This window comes from Budorcas taxicolor, chromosome 1, assembly GCF_023091745.1.
Source record: "Budorcas taxicolor isolate Tak-1 chromosome 1, Takin1.1, whole genome shotgun sequence".
NCBI lineage: Eukaryota > Metazoa > Chordata > Mammalia > Artiodactyla > Bovidae > Budorcas > Budorcas taxicolor.
This window is the reverse complement of record NC_068910.1, coordinates 208,289,822-208,307,742: the sequence shown is the minus strand read 5'-3', so window position 1 is coordinate 208,307,742 and position 17,921 is coordinate 208,289,822. Positions and strand designations below refer to the sequence as shown.

General features: G+C 61.2%; 1 protein-coding gene across 1 annotated transcript; it reads right to left on the bottom strand.

Moving 5' to 3' along the window:
• Positions 1–5,496: 5,496 nt before the first annotated feature.
• On the bottom strand, positions 5,497–15,669 carry AIRE (autoimmune regulator). Its single transcript, XM_052645778.1, has 14 exons — positions 15,520–15,669; positions 14,861–15,035; positions 14,461–14,616; positions 14,007–14,081; positions 13,342–13,455; positions 12,410–12,552; positions 12,165–12,245; positions 11,165–11,280; positions 10,081–10,183; positions 9,378–9,557; positions 8,509–8,630; positions 8,283–8,373; positions 6,609–6,677; positions 5,497–5,577 (listed from the first exon to the last, which is right to left on the bottom strand). The coding sequence occupies exons 1-14, from the start codon at positions 15,667–15,669 to the stop codon at positions 5,497–5,499; spliced, it is 1,656 nt and encodes a 551-aa protein (XP_052501738.1).
• Positions 15,670–17,921: the final 2,252 nt, after the last annotated feature.

Here is a 17,921-nt window from a genome sequence, read left to right as displayed (position 1 = left end):
TCTCACATCCATACATGACCACTGGAAAAACCATAACCTTGAGTAGACGGAACTTTGTTGGCAAAGTAATGTCCCTGCTTTTTAATATGCTATCTAGGTCAGTCATAACTTTCCTTCCAAGGAGTAAGCGTCTTTTAATTTCATGGCTGCAGTCACCATCTGCAGTGATTTTGGAGCCCCCCAAAATAAAGTCTGACACTGTTTCCACAGTTTCTCCATCTATTTCCCATGAAGTGATGGGCAGATGCCATGATCTTCGGTTTCTGAATGTTGAGCTTTAAGCCAACTTTTTCACTCTCCTCTTTCACTTTCATCAAGAGGCTTTTTAGTTCCTCTTCACTTTCTGCCATAAGGGTGGTGTCATCTGCATATCTGAGGTTATTGAGATTTCTCCCGGCAATCTTGATTCCAGCTTGTGCTTCTTCCAGCCCACTATTTCTTATGATGTACTCTACATATAAGTTAAATAAGCAGGGTGACAATACGCAGCCTTGACGTACTCCTTTCCCTATTTGGAACCAGTCTGTTGTTTCATGTCCAGTTCTAACTGTTGCTTCCTGACCTGCATATAGGTTTCTCAAGAGGCAGGTCAGGTGGTCTGGTATTCCCATCTCTTTCAGAATTTTCCACAGTTTATTGTGATTCACAGTCAAAGGCTTTGGCATAGTCAATAAAGCAGAAATAGATGTTTTTCTGGAACTCTCTTGCTTTTTCAATGATCCAGCAGATGTTGGCAATTTGATCTCTGGTTCCTCTGCCTTTTCTAAATCCACCTTGAACATCTGGAAATTCATGGTTCACGTATTGCTGAAGCCTGGCTTGGAGAATTTTGAGCATTACTTTACTAGTGTGTGAGAAGAGTGCAATTGTGTGGTAGTTTGAACATTCTTTGGCATTGCCTTTCTTTGGGATTGGAACAAAAACTGCCCTTTTCCAGTCCTGTGGCCACTGCTGAGTTTTCCAAATGTGCTGGCATATTGAGTGCAGCACTTTCACAGCATCATCTTTCAGGATTTGAAAGAGCTCAACTGGAATTTCATCACCTCCACTAGCTTTGTTCGTAGCGATGCTTTTTAAGGCCCACTTGACTTGACCTTCCAGGATGTCTGGCTCTAGGTGAGTGATCACACCATCATGATTATCTTGGTCGTGAAGATCTTTTTTGTACAGTTCTTCGGTGTATTCTTGCCACCTCTTCTTAATGTCTTCTGCTTCTGTTAGGTCCATACCATTTCTGTCCTTTATCGAGCCCATCTTTGCATGAAGTGTTCCCTTGGTGTCTCTAGTTTTAAATATAACTTAATACACCTCAGTTCACCCACTGGGCTTGTGTTTATCATTCTTATTGTCTGGATAGCATCCCAACCTCTGACATTGTTTCTCCATGGTTACTGAACGTTTAGTTCATTTTCAGAGTTGGATTCACTCACTTTGAGCACTGACCAGCATCGGCTCTGTGCAGACCTGCCCCTGGCACACACAGCGTGGAGGGGACAGTCAGAGAGCAAGTGACCAGACAAAGGGGCCTATGCCCTGAAGGTGTGGAGACAGGCTATGGCGAGAACAAGGGGCTTCCCTGAGGCTGGGGTGCATGGTGCTCAGGACGGGCGTCCTATAGTGGGTGGTCTCTGTTGGAGGGCTGAGGGGCTTCAGTGGGGCTGCATGGAGTGCATTGCTGTGGACGTCTGTTATCCGGTTAGAGCCAGGCTGCAGAAGCTGCAGGTGGAGACCAAGTGGCCGTCAGAGACCCCCGGGGCCTGGGCCCCACTAGTACCTGCCCCCAGGACCCCTGTGAGACCCCCACCTTCAGTACCACCACTCAGCTCCCAGATGGCCTCCAAGTCCCTAGAGAATCAATGGAAGTGAGACAACTGTCCTGGGAGCTCCAGGGTGACATCAGATGATGGAGCTTGGGGCACAGGGGGTGACAGAGATTGCATCCAGTCCAGTTCAGCCCACGAGCCAAGAGCTCAGCCCACTTGCTTATCCTGAGTTCTGACTGTCCAGAGCACTGTGTCCTCCCAAGCCCACCAAGCCCCGATGTGTCCACCTGCACCAGGCTCTTCACCGCTTGTTGGCAGTGACCCCTGACCCTGTCCAGGGCCCGGCACAACATGAAATTCAGACTCCTTATTCACAAATAGTTAACAATTTCTGAACAGTGACAGCTGAGCCTCCAACCAAGGGTGGATCAACAAGACCTCTGACAGCCTCATGTGGATGAAAAGAGTAATGTCGTGGCCAAATCCTGCCCATGTTACAGGAAAAGGAGCCCATGACACTCGCTAAGGTGCTAAAGGCCTTCCCAGGTGGCACTAGAGGTAAAGAACCCCCCTGCCAAAGTAGGAGACACAAGAGAGGCGGGTTAGATCCCTGCATCAGGAAGATCCCCTGGAGAGGAAGACGGAAACCTACTCCAGTATTCTTGCCTGGAGAATCCCATGCACAGGGGAGCCTGACGGGCTAGTCCGTGAAGTTGCAGAGTCAGACAGGACTGAAGTGACCTGGCCAGGGACTACACTTGGTGCGGGGGGAGACCTCTGCAGTGGGGTTTGCAGGAGGGGAAGAGAGGTCCAGCTCAGCTCTGAATACAACCTGGAAAGTGGGGGTTTACAGCCAAGGAGCAAGGTAGGGCCAGTGGGTGGAGATTTCGAAGAGCAAACACTGGGGCCTGGGGATACGGCTAAGCCCCTCGACAGGACCCTTACTGAGGGCAGGCCAGGTGATCAGTATGAAGGCTGAAGAAGAGAAAGAGATCAGATGTTCAGAGAGCTCAGAGTCCAAGGAAGGGGGTTCCCCCAAACTGACTTGGACTTGTAAGGGTCAAAGACAGAGGCCAAGGTCAGAGGCCAAGGTTGTTTGAGCTGCCTGGTCTGTGGCACTTTGTCACAGTTGCCCAGGAAAGGAGTCCAGGAACAGGATGTACAAATGTAGCCGCTGGCCGGTGCTGCTCACCCACTGGGCAGACACATGCTGCAGCGGGTTATGTAGCCGGCCGCCACTCACTGCCAGATGAGCAAGACCAACTTCCAGCCCCACAGGAAGATGGACAGGAGCAGCAGATGGACAGCAGCCTCTGAGGAGCAAAGCACAGGGGCTGCAGAAGGGCAGGGCCCACTCCCGACGGTCGTTCTCTCCTGTCCTCTAAGCATAAATCACTGTATGAACACAGTGCCACCAACCCAGGCTTCTGACAGCAGGAACGGCCCCTCCCCACCTCCTCCTTCTCACGAGCTCCCTGCATGCACACCATGGACGGACAGACAGACAACATTTGGCATTGCTGTGTGTCCCTCACCGCACCCTGCCCCGTGCTTAAGTTCGGAGTGACATTTCCTGAACTTGAGGAAAATGACACGGGTGCAGTGGAGGCCACCGGGCCACCAATGGGAGCACCAAGCCCCCAGGGGAGGGTCTTCATGGACCTGTCCACAGAGGGATTCTGATGAGGCGGGGGTCTCCAGAGCCCAGGATGAGACCCAGTGGCAGGGGGGCTGCAGTGGGCGGAGAGGAGGGCTGGTCACGTCTGTGCTCAGCAGTTGTGGGGGTCCTTGGAGGATGTGGACCATGATGGGCAGGGTGTCTGTGACATCTGGGTCCACCCTGGTCAGTTCCCTGGCATGTCCCTCCACCACTGCCACTGTCCCCACTGTGTCAAACCCACCGTGCCACCCCCACTGGCTTTTGCAGCCTTCATCCAGCCCTGCTTCATCCTATGGGTGGGGAACAGGGGCAGGGATGGCAGCTGGGCTCCACGGGGAAGAGACAGCTCTCAGACAAGCAGGGCACCCCTACTAGTCAGAAAGCCCTCGCTCCATCCCGCCCCTGGTCCATTCCATGCCCCGCCACGGGCCCTGCTCACTCCTCCCCTCATCAGCCACCCACACCTGGTCTCTAGTCCCTCCTCCACTGGGTCTTTCTCTGTCCACAAATGTGATCCAGTCTCCAGCTGGGCCGCTCCACATGTGGCCACGGCCTGGCATCACTGTCCACTGCCATCTGTCCCGCTGCTGCCCGCCCAGCCTGGCTGCCCTGGAACAGCTGCCCACTCGCTCATGTGACACTAGCGTCCTCCTCAGCGGCTCCCTGTGTGAATAAACAACTTCACCCTGTGACCTGGGGCAGCTACCCCCTACACCAGAGGGGGGTGCCAGCCCCTCCCCAGCGCTGTCGCAGGTCAGCTACTTCCAGCCCCACCCCCACAGAGGCTGCCTAATGTGTGCCCAGGACAGAGGGGCTCCAGAGAGGCTCAGTGAGCCGCTAAACCGCCCAAAGTCCAGAGGTTGTGAGTCCCATGCTGGGACCCCCGTTCCTGTTAGATAGGCAGACTGCTCCCTGCCTGCCCAACCCCGGGTGGTGACACAACCCACGAGTCCCAAGTCCACTCACACCCACTGCTGCCCCCCACTCACAGGGCACAGCAGGCCTGCGGCCACCCCCTTCCTCCCCAGGGCTCTGACCCCCATCAGGGCTTCTACCGAGGGGTCCCTGCAGGTGAGGGGTATGACAGCCCTGCCATGTCCTTGCAGTAGCAGTGACCCAGCAGCTGTGCCAGGGCCTGGGGACGAATGTGGCTGAGAACTAGCGTGCCAGGCCCCCAGGGGCTGCTCTAGAGGGGAGACAGAGACCACCAGGAAAGATCTCCATTCTGACGGGCTCTCTTCCGGTGGCAGGTGCGGTGAGCAGGATACCCAGTGCCATCCCCCACAGCCTGCAGCACCCCACCCCTGGCCTGGCGTCTGTCCCAGATGCGCCAGCTCCTGGTCCCCCCCCCCCCCATGCCCGCCACACGCTGGCCCCCAGGCCCTGTCTTGTGTCCTGCTTCTAAGGTCACCCTCCTCTTGTGAACGACCTGCCACCAGAATGTTCCCTAGTGCTCAGCCTATAGAAGAGTCACAATAAGGGTTTCCCGAATAAATGACCCTCTGAATGAAAGAATGAGGAGGTGGCTTTGGAGCTGAGACCTCCCATGGGTGAGAAAAGAGAGAGGCGAAGTACCAAGGGGAACCCGGAGCCGAGGGAGCAGCCCGTGCAAAGGCCCTGAGGTGGGGATGGGCTGGGCCCTTTGCGGGGCAGAGGTTGCGGGGGGCAGGCAGAGGTGGGCAGAGCCAGACCAGTGGGGCAGGGGCTGTGCCGGGGGCTCCCGCAGAGGTGGAGCAGAGGGACTCCTGCACCCAGCGGCATTCTGGCACCCTCTTTTCCATAAAGCCAGCTCAATCTGCACGATGGGCACCAGAAACAGACCCTCCAAAACAAACACACTGCACCGGAAGTCATGTCAAGCACACAGAAGTGACTTTACTTTCAGACAGGGTGCTGATCAGCCGAGTGTTGATGCCACGTGGAACATCTCAGATCCTGGCCCTAACCTTCCCCTCGATCCCTTTCAGAGCTGGTGGTTGCAAGTGTGAAGTCCGCTCTGCCAGAGTCCACAGGTGTCCCCCGTCTCCTTCTCATGCTGCCTGCAGCCCAGTCTGGGTCAGCCCAGCATCCAGATCAGGAGGGGAAGGTGGGTGCCTCAGCCAGCGGGCGGGACATGCTCTGGATGGCCCACTGCAGGATGCCGTCAAAGGAGTGCTGCAGAAGCAGAGAGTGGGCTCAGGGCCCGGCTGGAGCCTCAGTGGGCAGGTGTGCCTGCCTGGCCCACAGCCCGTCTGCCCTGGCCTTCAGGGCCACCTGAGTCATCAACATCCAACCCAGCCATCCTACTCAGAGGACGTTGAGGCCTGAGGCCCCACCGTACACGTCCACTCCTCTGAGCATCCCTTAAGCCTGTGCATGGCCACCACGGCTGTTCAGCTCCTCGTGGCTTCTTCCCAGGTGACCGGCAGACCCAGCTCCTTCCCTCCCTCCACTCAGCTCTTTGCAGGACCTCCCTGGTGCTCCTGCAGGACCTCCCTGGTGCTCCAGCAGGACTGGAGGAGCCTCGGGAATGCCCAATATTCCAACAAAACAAGGTGATCTGCTCCAGAAGGGCCTGTGCATCTGCCCCCTATGTTTTCATATATCAGCACCTCGGGTCACCCCAGCCTCCTGGGGCCCTGGGCTCTCTAAAGACACCTGTAGTGTCTGGGACCTGCCCGTGCCCAGCCCATCACATAAGGCAGGGACTCCATGGTCAGCTGGGATCCCCAAGTGCCAAACCAGGGTCCTGAGGAGGACACAGGCTGGCCAGCTGAGGCCTGGAGGTGGCTAGAGAAATTTGATCTTTCCCAAAAGCCACCTTTTCTTCCCAGTTATTCTAGCTGCTCATCACCAGGTGGAGAAGCCTGCATTGAGAGCAGTGAGTGAGGGATCTGCAGGGTCCAGAGTGCCCAGCCCCCACCCGCACCTGGGGAAAGTCTCGGCCTCCACGTCAGGCTTCAGCGGCCCTGGTGCCAGATTCTGCACCACCAGCCTTTCAGGGTCCCGGGCCTGGGACCTCCAGCAAGGCTGGGAAGCGGGCAGCTCGGGGCCCCCTCCGGCTTGTTTGTGCACGGAGAGGCCAGCACCATCTGGCAATGGGGGCCCGTGGAATGCCATGGGCCCGGAAAAGGGGTGCTGACTGCTTCAGAGGCTGTGGAGGAAGGGGAGGAGGGGAGGAGGAGGGGGCTTGGGTGACGCGTTACCTCACTCAGGAGGGACTCCAGGTCGTCCCTGTGCAGAACCGGCTCATGACCAGCAGAATCGTCCCCCACCTGGATGCCAGAAAGATAGGAGGTCAACCCAACTTCCACACCCCTGCTGGGGTCATCACCACAGAAGCAGGACTCTCTACAGAGGGGGCAGGGCTGGGGGCAGTGGCCAGGCCAGGGCAGCGGGTGCTGTGTACTTCTCCAGGTGGGACCCTGGGAACTGAATTCTAACATCCAGCTCCTGGGGGCAGGGCAGAGATGGAATGGGCATGAGTGAGGTGGGGGTGCCCGCCCAGGGCCCTGCCACCCCTCTGAAGTGGCTGCCCAAGGCCCCGGGGGCCTGCCTGCCTCCACAGCTCTGGGGGAAGGAGCAACTGGCAGGACTCCTGGCACCAATGAGAATCCTGAGGCCCAGAGGGGAAGGGTCTGATCCCAAGCCAGCCCTTCAGTGACCAACAGTCACGCATTCCCTGCCCTGCTCCTGGGCGAGGGGCCAGAGCAGGAGATGAGGCACACTCCCCCATCACAGGTTAGGAGGGGGACAGGCCATACTAAGTGGAACCATAAGACAATGCCCGGTTTGCAGCTGCAAACAGCCACTTGTTCTGGCCCCTGAAGGGGCCACCAGCCTGGTCTGGCTCAGCATGGACAGCAGACGGCTGGGGGTGAGGTGAGACTTCCAGAAGGAATGGGGCACCAGCAGGTGGGGGCCCTCTGTGCCCAGTGTCCCAGAGCCCCGTCACCCACAGAGTGTAAGGAGGGAAGAGATGGAGGCAGGCAGGGCTGGGAGGTGGGATGGACCATGGATAGGGGTAGGACATCACCACCCGGGGCCCCCCAAGGATTCTTCCGGGGCAGGGATGGGGTTAGGAAGTCCCTGCTGGGGGCTGGAGGCTTCTGATCAGGAAAAACTTGTGGTGGTGGTGGTGGTGGGGTGGGGGTGGGGGGTCCCCAGGTTCTGAGAGAGCCCTGGGAAGTAAGGTTCAATGAGGCTAGAGTTACTCCTCCCAAGGTCCCGGGGTCCCAGGCTGCTGGAGGACTGTGGCAATGACACGGGGGCGGGGGGAGTCACATTGCCCACCTGTGTGTGCCTGCTTGCTCATTCCTGGCGGGGAGCCTCCTTCCTGCTCTCCCTGCCCCACCCCCACTCCAGGATGGCGCTCCTGGTACAGGGCACTCCGGGGGTCGAGGGGTCAGGGATGGGCTCAGGGAAGCTGGGGGTCGGGTGCTGGGGGTTAGGGGAGCCCTGAGCCTAGGTTAATCGTGAGCCAGGCCTGCAACCAACCAGTGACTTCATAGCCACTGTTGCTCAGGAGGGTTTCCTTTTTTAAAAAAAGTATTTATTTGGCTGTGCTAGGTCTTAATTTCCACATCCAGTCCCCTGACCAGGGATGGAGCTCTGGCCCCTGCCTTGGGAGCACAGCGTCTTAGCCACTGGACCACCAGGGAAGTCCCAGAAGGGTTTCCTTTTTAAGTAGATTTAAGTTAAGCAGGAATCGATTTAAACAAAAATATCATCCATACATAACCGTCAGGCGGTTTGGTGCTCACTGCCAAGCTGGCCCCCGGGCCCCCGCTGGCGATGTGCCCACCACCCCCAGCCCCCGGCGTCCCTCCCCTCACCTGCGCCCCGGGGCCGACCGCGCCGGCGGTGAGCTTGGGGGTCGCGGGAGCCGGGCGGGCGGGGCTCGCGGCGGGCGCCCCCTCCCCAGGGGCCGGGGCGGCGTCTCCGGAGCAGGCTCTGCAGCGCAGGGCGGCCCTGGCGAGCGGAGAAGAGGCTACCGGCTGCCCGGCTGGGGCCAGGCTGGGAGCGCCCTCTGGGGACCCAGGTCTCGAAGAGCCTTGGTGGGGGATGCCGGCCCTCCCCCCTACCCATCCCGAGCCCCGCACTCACCCGGGCCGAGCGGCGCCGCCGGGGAAGTGGCAGCGCCAGTGGAAGGCGGCCGCGCAGTGTGAGCACCGCAGCGCATCCGCGCCGTCCCCGCACACCCCGCAGCGCGCGCCGGGCACCGGGCCCTGTGGACCGACAGACCACGGCGGGGTGACCGAGGACCCGGGCGAGGCAGGGGTGGGGTAGGCGGGGTGGGGAAGTGGCGGTGGCCTGAGCGTCTCGCGTTCAGGACCGCCGGGACCCCGCCGAGGCTGAACAGCTGGGAGAGGCGCACGGGGTCGGGGAGCGGGTCCGAAGTTTCGGGATCCAGACCAGGAGAGGTCAAGGGCACCCCAGCACCTCTGGGCTGCAGCTTGGAGAAACCAGGTGCCCCATCTCCATCCTCCTTGGTGGGCCCAGGCCCCCTCCAGGGCTGGTCAAGAGGTCCCCGGAGGCCCGGCTCCAGAGGATGCAGGAGGGACTGGGAGACCTGGGACTACCAGGCCCCAGGTTCCAGGTAGACTGCGAACTACCTGCTTCATTGTTCTGCCCTGGTGGGGCGCAGGGGTGGGGCGCGGTGGGGGATGGCGCTTGGTTTCAAGAGCAAGGAGAGAATGGTCACCCCGGCTGGAATCCCTCCAGGAACCCCCTTCCCCCCACCCTCTCCCAAGAGCCCCCACCTTGTTCTGGGTAATCTCACAGCCCCCACAACCTCTGCACCTCCCTTCAGCCTCTTCCCACCTGCCCTCCCAGTGGCCGGCCTGGCTGCTCCTGAAAGCGCCACACCCACCCGTCTGACTCCTACCTCCTTACCCCTGCTTGCCCATCACTATTTCAGGTTCGCCTGGCTGCCCCAGTGGACCCTGGGCTCCCTGACCCCAGCACCCCCTCACCTGCTGCCCCTCAGGGCCCACGCACAGTAGAGGGCGCAGGGCAGAGGGGTCGGGCACCGGCAGGGGAGCTGCAGAGGGCGGGGCCAGCAGGTGCTTGTAGGTGACAGCAGCGTCCGTCCCAGGGGGCAGCTCCCTGGGCAGTGCCCTCACCTCTTCCCCTGACCTCAGACCCAGGAAGGCCTGGAAGCAGAGGGTCAGCTCTCAGAGGGGCTGCAGGGGGCTTGCCTAGAACCACCCCGGGGTTCATGAGCATGGGGAGCCTGGGGCCCACACTGGGTGGGAAAAGTTGAGGCACGGTTCAGGGTCTATGGCCCTTGGCCCTCTCCCAACCAGAAGGCACTGCCCTGTGACCCTCGGAGGCTGTAGGAGTAAACACTCTGGGGCGCGTGTCATATCCTTCATGCCTTTGTGGCGACAGAACGCTTACACCGTTTTGGAGAATGTTATCTATGATCGAGGTGTGTCCCCTGTGTGGGCTGGCAGCTGAGAGCCCAGAATCAGTGTATTGAGAAACCAGTCCTCATAAGGGCCACTTCCCAATGGGCTGCACCCCCATGGCCCCACAGGAAGGAGAAAGTCGGGCTGATGGGGCCAGGCCAGGGTAGCGGGGCTTGGCTTTATGGCTGGGGCAGGTCCAACCCACAAGAGTGGCTGGGAGGCAGGGAGTAAGTAGACAGAGGGGCCAGGAATGGTCTGGGCATACCGGGGTCTCGGCGGGCAGTTCCTGGGGCCGGGGCTGCTCTGCCCGAGGCAGGTCCCGCTGGGCTGTTGTCCCCTGGACGCAGTTGGAGCACCTCCAGGTCCCGCTGACCGGTCAGGGGCATGCGGGGCAGGACAGAGGGGACAGTAGATTCCCATACTGGCAGCGCGGGGGAGGCCTGACAGCTCCTCCAGGTCACCCACCCTCATGGTCCCCAGAGGGGGAACCCAGGCCCAGCAGGAAAGTGGGTGGAGACCAGGGCAAGGGCCTGCCCACTCGTCAGCAGGAGAGCCCGGGGGGCCAGGATCGCTGGCCCTGGTGGGATGGCCTTCACCAGCATGGCACGTCCCCTGAGTGCTTCTCGTATGAGCCCCGAGAATTCCTGACACCTGGGAACCAGCAGTGGCCTTTGCCTGTGTTTGGCTCCCATGGACCCTGCCTTGCAGGCGGGACCTCCGAGGCTGGCGTAGTTACACTCTTGGGACTCTCCCCCAATTCCTTGGGGGGACGGTGCCCAGCAGAAAGGGAGCCGGTCAGGGGCAGGAAGGAAGAGAATGGAAGGGCAGTGTTGAGCTGAGCCAAGGGATGACCCCAGCCAGAGATGTGACCTGGTCAAGGTCATGTGGTCAGTTGGGCAGGGCTGGGTGAAGAATGCCAACCCCATGCTCCTCCCCACAGAGCGGGCTGCCCTGACCTATGCGAGCTGGTGGCAGAGGGAAGCGCTCTCCCCGTGGGCCACGACAGGGGGCCCTGCACCAGGCACAGGATGGGGAACCCCCTGGCCCTTGGGGAGCAGCTCTGTGGCCTCCGTACTTCCCAACCTGACTTAGAGTCAGATTCTGCCTAGGGCTCGAGGTCAGCGGCTCAGGGGAGCTGACCTCCTTGCCTTGGGTCTCAGGGCCCCATAGGCCAGGCTGGAGGGACAGCACGGCCACACAGGGAGGTGGGGTGGGAAGATCCCAGGCCCCAGAGCCACCACTCAGAGACCTGAACCAAGGCCCCTCCCAGGCTGGCCTCACCATCCACTGGTGGAGTGATGGGACTTCTGGGGGGGTAGTGGGGGGAGAAGGGGGGGGCAGAGGCTCACCTGGGGATCTCGCTGAGCGGCGGGGTCAAGCAGGCCAGGTGGAAGGCACGGGGGCAGCCATCACAACAGAGCAGCTCCCCGCCGTCCCGGCAGGCCGCGCACTCGTCCTCATTCTTCTGACAAGAGACACGTGTGTCTGGAAGACCCAGGATGGGGCGGCCCTCCCAGAGACCCCCACCCCCACAATAGTCCCCAGGGGCACCCAAGTCCCCTGGCCCACTCCCAACTGAAATCCTGCCCTGACTGCCTGCTCCCTGGGGCGCCCCGCGACCCCACCATCTCTGGGACTCTAGCCCCCAGCACCCTCTCTTGGGAAGAAAGAACAGTCTAAGAAAGTCTGGCTTCCCATGGGTGCCTGGGCTCCAGGGCCCTGAGGCTGCAGGCCCATCCCCATGCAGCCCCTTCCTCACAGGGCAGTGGAGGGCAGGCCCAACCGTGTTCCCCTGGGCCCTGGGCACCCGCTGTCCCCTCCGCCTGAGGCTTGCTGGCACCCTTGGCTGGATGCGCCCACTGTGCTTCCTTGGGCGTCATCTCCTTCGAAGTCCCCCTCCCCTGCCCCGGGATGACAGGGCTGCGATGAGCACACTGACCGATGAGCACACTGACCGTAGTAATGCCCCACCCCCGGGCCCCGCCAGCCTCAGAGCTCCTGGGAGCAGGCACAGCACCGGGTGGAGGTGTCGGGTTCTAGAGCTGGTCCCATCTTGTTCAGAACCAGTGTGAGGAACCCAGGAGCTTCTATGGCTTCCAACAGGGGCCACCGTCCCAACTAAGGGCCCAACTACAAGCGCGGGACAGTGGGCACCTGGGCCCAGGAGGACTCACTTGCTCTGACTTATGTGACTTTTTACAGTTGTGTATTATCAGGAAAAATATATATATATACTATTAAAATAAAGAACTCCACACTGAGAGCAGAAGTTTGGCTCTCATCCCCCAGTCCCTGGACGAGTGACAGAAACCACAGCCCCCTCTGATCCTGGAATGCTCTGGTCTCTACCTGATGCAGGTGGGGCTCGCTGGGGAGGGCAGGAGGGGCTGGGGCCCTGTCCCGTGGGCCAGCCCTGGAGTCACCTCCACCCTGCGGGGAGATGTGGGCAGGTCAGCAATAGGACAGAGGAGGCAGGAGGGGCCGACCCCAGCCCCCAGCAGAGCTCCTGACCCAAGGTGACGCCACTGTCCCTCAAGTGCTGGGGGAGGGGACTGAAGGCCAGGCTTCCCCGGGGTGGTCCCCGCAGTGCTTACAGGCGCAGGGGCCTGGGTCCCCTTGGCTCGGACCAGGGTCTTCAGGCTGCTGCTGCGGGTCTTGTTCTTTCCCCCAGCGGGGTCTTCAAACTTGTTGGGCGTGTAAAACTCCCCCCCAACCTGGATGCACTTCTTGGAGCCACCTGGGGGGAGGTGGGGGAGCCTGGCAGGGAGGCTCTACAGTGTGCTGTTCCTCCCCCAACCCCACCCCCAGTCAGCTCTGGGGCCAGGGTCCTGGGCACAGGTAGGGTTCTCTGTTGGGGGAAGGAGGCGTGTCTCCCAAATGCACATCCACTTGGAACCTCAGAAGCAACCTTATTTGGAAGTCGGGTCTTTGTAGATGTTAAGCTGGGCTCACACTGGACCCTACGTTCAAGGATAGGGTCCTTCTGAGAAGAGAAGGCAGAGACACAGGGAGGAGGCAGAGGCTGGAGTGATGACACCACTAGCTGGGGCGCAGGGTTGGGGCGGCCCCTCCAGGAGCTGCGGGAGCTGGGAAGATCTGCCATAGAGCCTTGTGAGGGGGCAAGTGTGGTCCTGTCTGCACGGCGGTTTTAGAGTTGCTTGAAGCCACCCCGTTTGTGGCGATTTGTCACAACAGCCCTAGGAATCTACTGCAAGGACCATCCCTGGAGCCTGGTGAGACTGGAGCCTGCGTCAGCTCCCAGGGTCCTCGCGTGCCCCGTGGGTGCACAGCACAGAGAGTGGAGGAAGGAGGTGATGCAGTGGTGTGTCACGCAGGGCGGGGGTTGCGCTCATCCCCCTTAGAGTCCAAGAGTCCCCCCTGCCCAGACCATCCCCTCCAGAGACAGCAGGCCCACTGGGGGAGCAGGGCATGCCAGCTGCCTTGCCCATGTCCCGGCTGCTCCAGAGCCTCCAGGGAGCTTCATAGGGACGTGGATGCGCTGCCAGCCTCTCCCAGTGTTGTCTACCTGACTCAAACACTTGCTGGATAAGGATCCCCTCCACGGCCCCGCGGGCTCCTGGGACGTCCCCAGAGGACACAGCCATAGCTCTCTGGACCGAAGTGGACATGGTCTGAATTCCTAGGAAAGTGAGCATCGAAGCGGGCGGTGGGGGGGACAGTCATCAGTTGGGTGATGAGCCCTGAGAACAGGCAGTGGGGAGCTGAGGGGTCTGGGCAACAGAATCCTTCCTTCTTTCCACCCAGGGCAGGCCAGACTCAGACAGACAGACAGCCTGCCTGTCAGTGCAGAGATGGCCGTGATGTGTGTGTGTGTACATGTATGTGGTATGGCCTGGTGTATGGTGTGAGCTGGCTGAAGACAGCGGGCAGGAATGAACAGGGACCCTGGGACATGTCCCTGGACAGTGCTGGGAGGGGGAAGGGTCCCCAGGACCTGCCCACAGGTTGGCACCAGCTGGCCCACAGGTTGGCACCAGCCGGCCATGGGAGGTCTCTAGGGTCCCAGGTTGTGTCCAGCCGAGGGACAAGGAGGATTCTCTGGAGGAAGCAGAGTCCAAGCTGGCCCTGACGGTCGGGGCATTCGGATGGGCACAGGTGGGGTGACCCCAGGCCAGCATGGTCCCAGCTCCCAGGATGGCCCCTGACCCCAGGACCTCGGGCCTGGCTCACCATTGCCCAGTGGGAGACGCTGTGGTTCTGCGTTGCTCTCAGGCTTCTTGGCGGGCTTGGCCTTGGTTTGGGAGCCTGTGTTGGCTGGGGAGAACCGACAGTCTGGCCCTCTTGCCTCTGCTAGGCCAAGGCTGGGGGGCAGGTGGGAGAGCGCCAGCAGGGGACTCCCAAACTCTGGTGGATCCCCTTGCTTTATCCAGCTCTGGTGTCCACATCAGGAGAAGGAAGAACACCCGTCTGCCTACCCAGGGGGCTCAGGGGGCAGCATGGACTGCCGGGCTCACCCAGGTGTCTATGTCCCTGGAGGGACCTCTGCCAGGCTGGTCAAGTAGGAGGGACAGATGCTCCCGGAGCTGGTTGGGAGGGGGTGGTCAGGGAGGGGTACAGTCTGGGGGCAGGGTGTGTGGAACTCCCCAGGGGATCTGTGACCCCACCAGCTCCTCAAATGGGGTACCTGGACTGGAGGTGCCCCTTGGGGATGGGGCTGCTGGTGGGGCAGTCCGCGGCTCCTCGAGTGCCTTCCTCTTGGTGGGGGGCCTGGGCAGCAGCACAGTGGCCTTGGGACCGGCCGGGGGCCTCCTCCCCTTCCGGGACTGGCTGAGGTCCACATCTGCGGGGCACGTGCAGGGCCGAGGGCCGAGCTCAAGCCCAGAACTGACGCTTCGTTCAGGGAAGTGAGGCCTGCCCCTTGGTCTCTTAGAACCCAAGACGGTCTAGGCAACATCAGGGGCTCCCTAAACACCCCATCCCTTCCCTCTTACAGTCCAGTTGGGGCCCAGAAGCCGACTCCAGCTGCCCCAGCCCCTGTGAGGGAGGCTGAGCCGGCCAGGACCCCAGCCCCCGGTGCCCCCCACCTTTGGGGAAAGTGTCCAGGATAGACTGCAGCCGGACGTATCTCTCCAGGTTGTAGTCCTTGAAGAGAACCCTCCAGAAGTCCAGGATGGCGCCGGCGTCCTGGGTCAGGAGCCACGAGAGGAGCGCGTGGAAGGCCTGTGGACAGCCCTCCTTCTCCTTCAGGCGCAGGGTCTCCTGGAGCAAAGGTGGCAGTGGGAGCCCTGCCCTGCCGCGTCCAGGCCCCACTTCCTGCCACCCCCACTGCGGGTCGAGGGCGAATGCTGACCCCGAGGAGGCAGCTGTGTCCATCCCCTAGGCTTGGGCAGGTATGGGGATGGAGTGGGGGTGCTGGGATGACGTGGGGGGCCAGCTGGGTTTCATCTTAGGGACTGTGCTCAGTTTAAAGGCGGCTGGGGGAGGGCAGGGAGGGCGCTGGGGGCGCAGCAGCTTGCCCTGGAGACCACGCCCTCCGCTGGTGGGTGGGGCGTGGTCAGGCCGCGGCGTTAGCAGCTGGGAACCTTTGGCTCTGCGGCTCCGGGGAGCGGAGGGGTGTTGAGGGCGGACAGTGGGGCGGGGCGGGGGAGGTCCCTCTGGAACGCGTCTTCCGAGACCCTGCCCGCTCCAGGGACCGGCGTTGGGGCAAGTCTCCCGCGCGTAGCGGCTCTGGGTCGCGGCCCACCTGGAACTTGTCCTCGGGGACCACGTCGTGGTCGGCCAGCGCGTGCAGCAGCGGGAAGGCGCTGTCCACGGCCACCGCGATCTCCGTGCGATGCAGCCTCAGCAGGCGGCGCAGCGCCGCGTCCCCACCGGCCCGGGCCTCGCCCGCCATCGCGGCGCTGGGGGCCCCCTCTCCCCGCCTGGGGTCTCGGGGCCTCAGGGCGCCGCTGGCCTTGTGGGGTGTCCGGGCCGTGTCTGCCTCCTGGTGCTCGCACTCACTCCGCCTGCGCCGGGAACACCTGGGCGGGCTCACCTGCTCGGGGAGAGGGAGCCCTGAGAGCTTCTCCGGCCTCCTCGGGGCCGGAGTCTGTTATACCTGCGTCTCCTGAGAGAGAGCAAGGGCCGCTCCGCCAATCAGGGCCCAGGCAGCTTCCTCAGGGGCCAGAAACTTCCCCGTGACTCAGTTCCCCAAGGTCCCAGCCACCTGCCAGCGCCCTTGAACACCTCCGGCAGGCCGCTGACTTTTCTTTCCGTGGTCAAGAAGCGTCTAGACTCAATTTCCCAAACGTGGTTCCGGCCAGCATCCCACGGGACACTGTTCAAATAGGGGAAGGCAGTGCCGGGTGTCCCTCACGCAGCTACTCTAGCAGCTGCCAGGGGCCAGCGCAGGAAGCCTCCAGGGAGCGGAGCCGGGGCAGGGAGTGGGCGCTGCTGCCTCCGCAGCTGCTGCTCAGAATCCTTAGTCTGGGGCTGTAGGAAGGGTCCCATGAGGGGTGCCCTGGGATATGGCTTAGTGTGTCAGTGGGTTCAGTGCTGGGCATCACCTGGAAGCTGGGTGATGTGGGGCAAGTGTCTCTCCTCTCATCTTTAAATGGACACTTTCCACTGGGAGTCCCCAGGGTCGATCCATCCTCTACCTCCTCCGGGTGTGTTAGGAAGTAAAGCTTCTAGGAAGGTGACTAACCCTGTGGACAGACATGTCTGAGCATTAGCCCTGGGAGCCCCTGTCTGGCTGGCTCTCAGTCCAGGGAGAGACACCCCAGGGGTCTTCCTGGGGTGGGGGACAGAAGCTTCTGGGGGAAGTGAGGAAGGCTCCCTGGAGGATCGCAGCAAGGGTCCCTGGTCCATGAGATGGGAACAGCATACCAGCAATGGGTGGGCAGGGGCAGAGGACTAGGGTATCCATGGACCCTGAGCCCATGGTGGCCCAGCTAGCATGGTCTGGGTGGGGAGCAGGGACATGAGACATGGTGGGAAGGCCCGTCCATGTGGTCAGGCTGCAGAGCCCAGGAGGCTTGTGGAGGAAGGCATCCGGCCAACTTGTGTTAGGGAGAAGAGCTGGCCACCTGGGGACAGGTGAGTGGGGGGAAGCCTGGGGTCAGGGCCAGCACTGGGGTGGGACCTGCCACATGAGGCAGTGGGGAGACTCGTGACCAATTGGCTGGTGGTGTCCCCAAGACTTCTTACATGTGTCAGCCTTCATGTTTTATACTGAGGTGAGGGTTGAGGGTGGGAGGATTGTGGGGCCCCTCCTCCTGATGCAGGAGCCCTGCCTTGGTGTTCCTATCTCCAAGTCCTGGGCCTTCGGGCTGCTCCAAGCCTGGGGAGTGGGTGTCAGAGGTGAGCTCCAACAGCCTGGGGTCAGGCGCGGGAGGCCATGGTGAGGGCGGAGGCTGTTGTCATCTCAGGGGCCAGAACTTGAGGGTGGCTCTCTTGGGCTAGCTCTCCTGTAGGATGTTCTGGGAACTGACCTGGGAGCAGGGCCCTGGTGCTGCATACCTCCGGGGGCACTGAGCCCAGTGGCTGCTGTGGGTGCGCACATGGAGGTGTGGAGCTTGGGTTCCCTGTCCTAGGTGAAGGTGAAGTCACTCAGTTGTGTCTGACTCTTTGCGACCCCATGGACTGTAACCTACTAGGCTTCTCCGTCCATGGGATTCTCCAGGCAAGAATACTGGAGTGGATTGCCATTTCCTTCTCCAAGGGATCTTCCCGACCCAGGGATCGAACCCGGGTCTCCCTGTCCTAAGTTGTCCCCAAATTCACATACAGAGGCACCAGGATGCCAGTGAGCCATGTTTGTGGCCTTGGGGTGATCGGCCCAGAGGGCCTCCCCTTTCAGCATCGTGGTCTTCCATTATCACTTTGCACCTGGTGGATTTTCTCCTTGGGGGGCTGAGTGGTCATCAGGGGATGCCTTAGCCACAAGCCAACTGTTCAAGGGAGATTTACAAACTGCCAAGAAGACCGAAGTCTTCACTTCACTTTTTAAAGCCCCGACACCCTTGCAGGTGGCTCTGCGTCGTCAGGCTGGCCTGGCCGCTTTGGGCGTTGCCTGGCCGCTGGCTTGGAGGTTAGCTCACAGGCTCCTGTAGAGTTTTGGACTTTCCACTGCACCGGGAGTTTCCACAGCAGCCCCTTACCTGC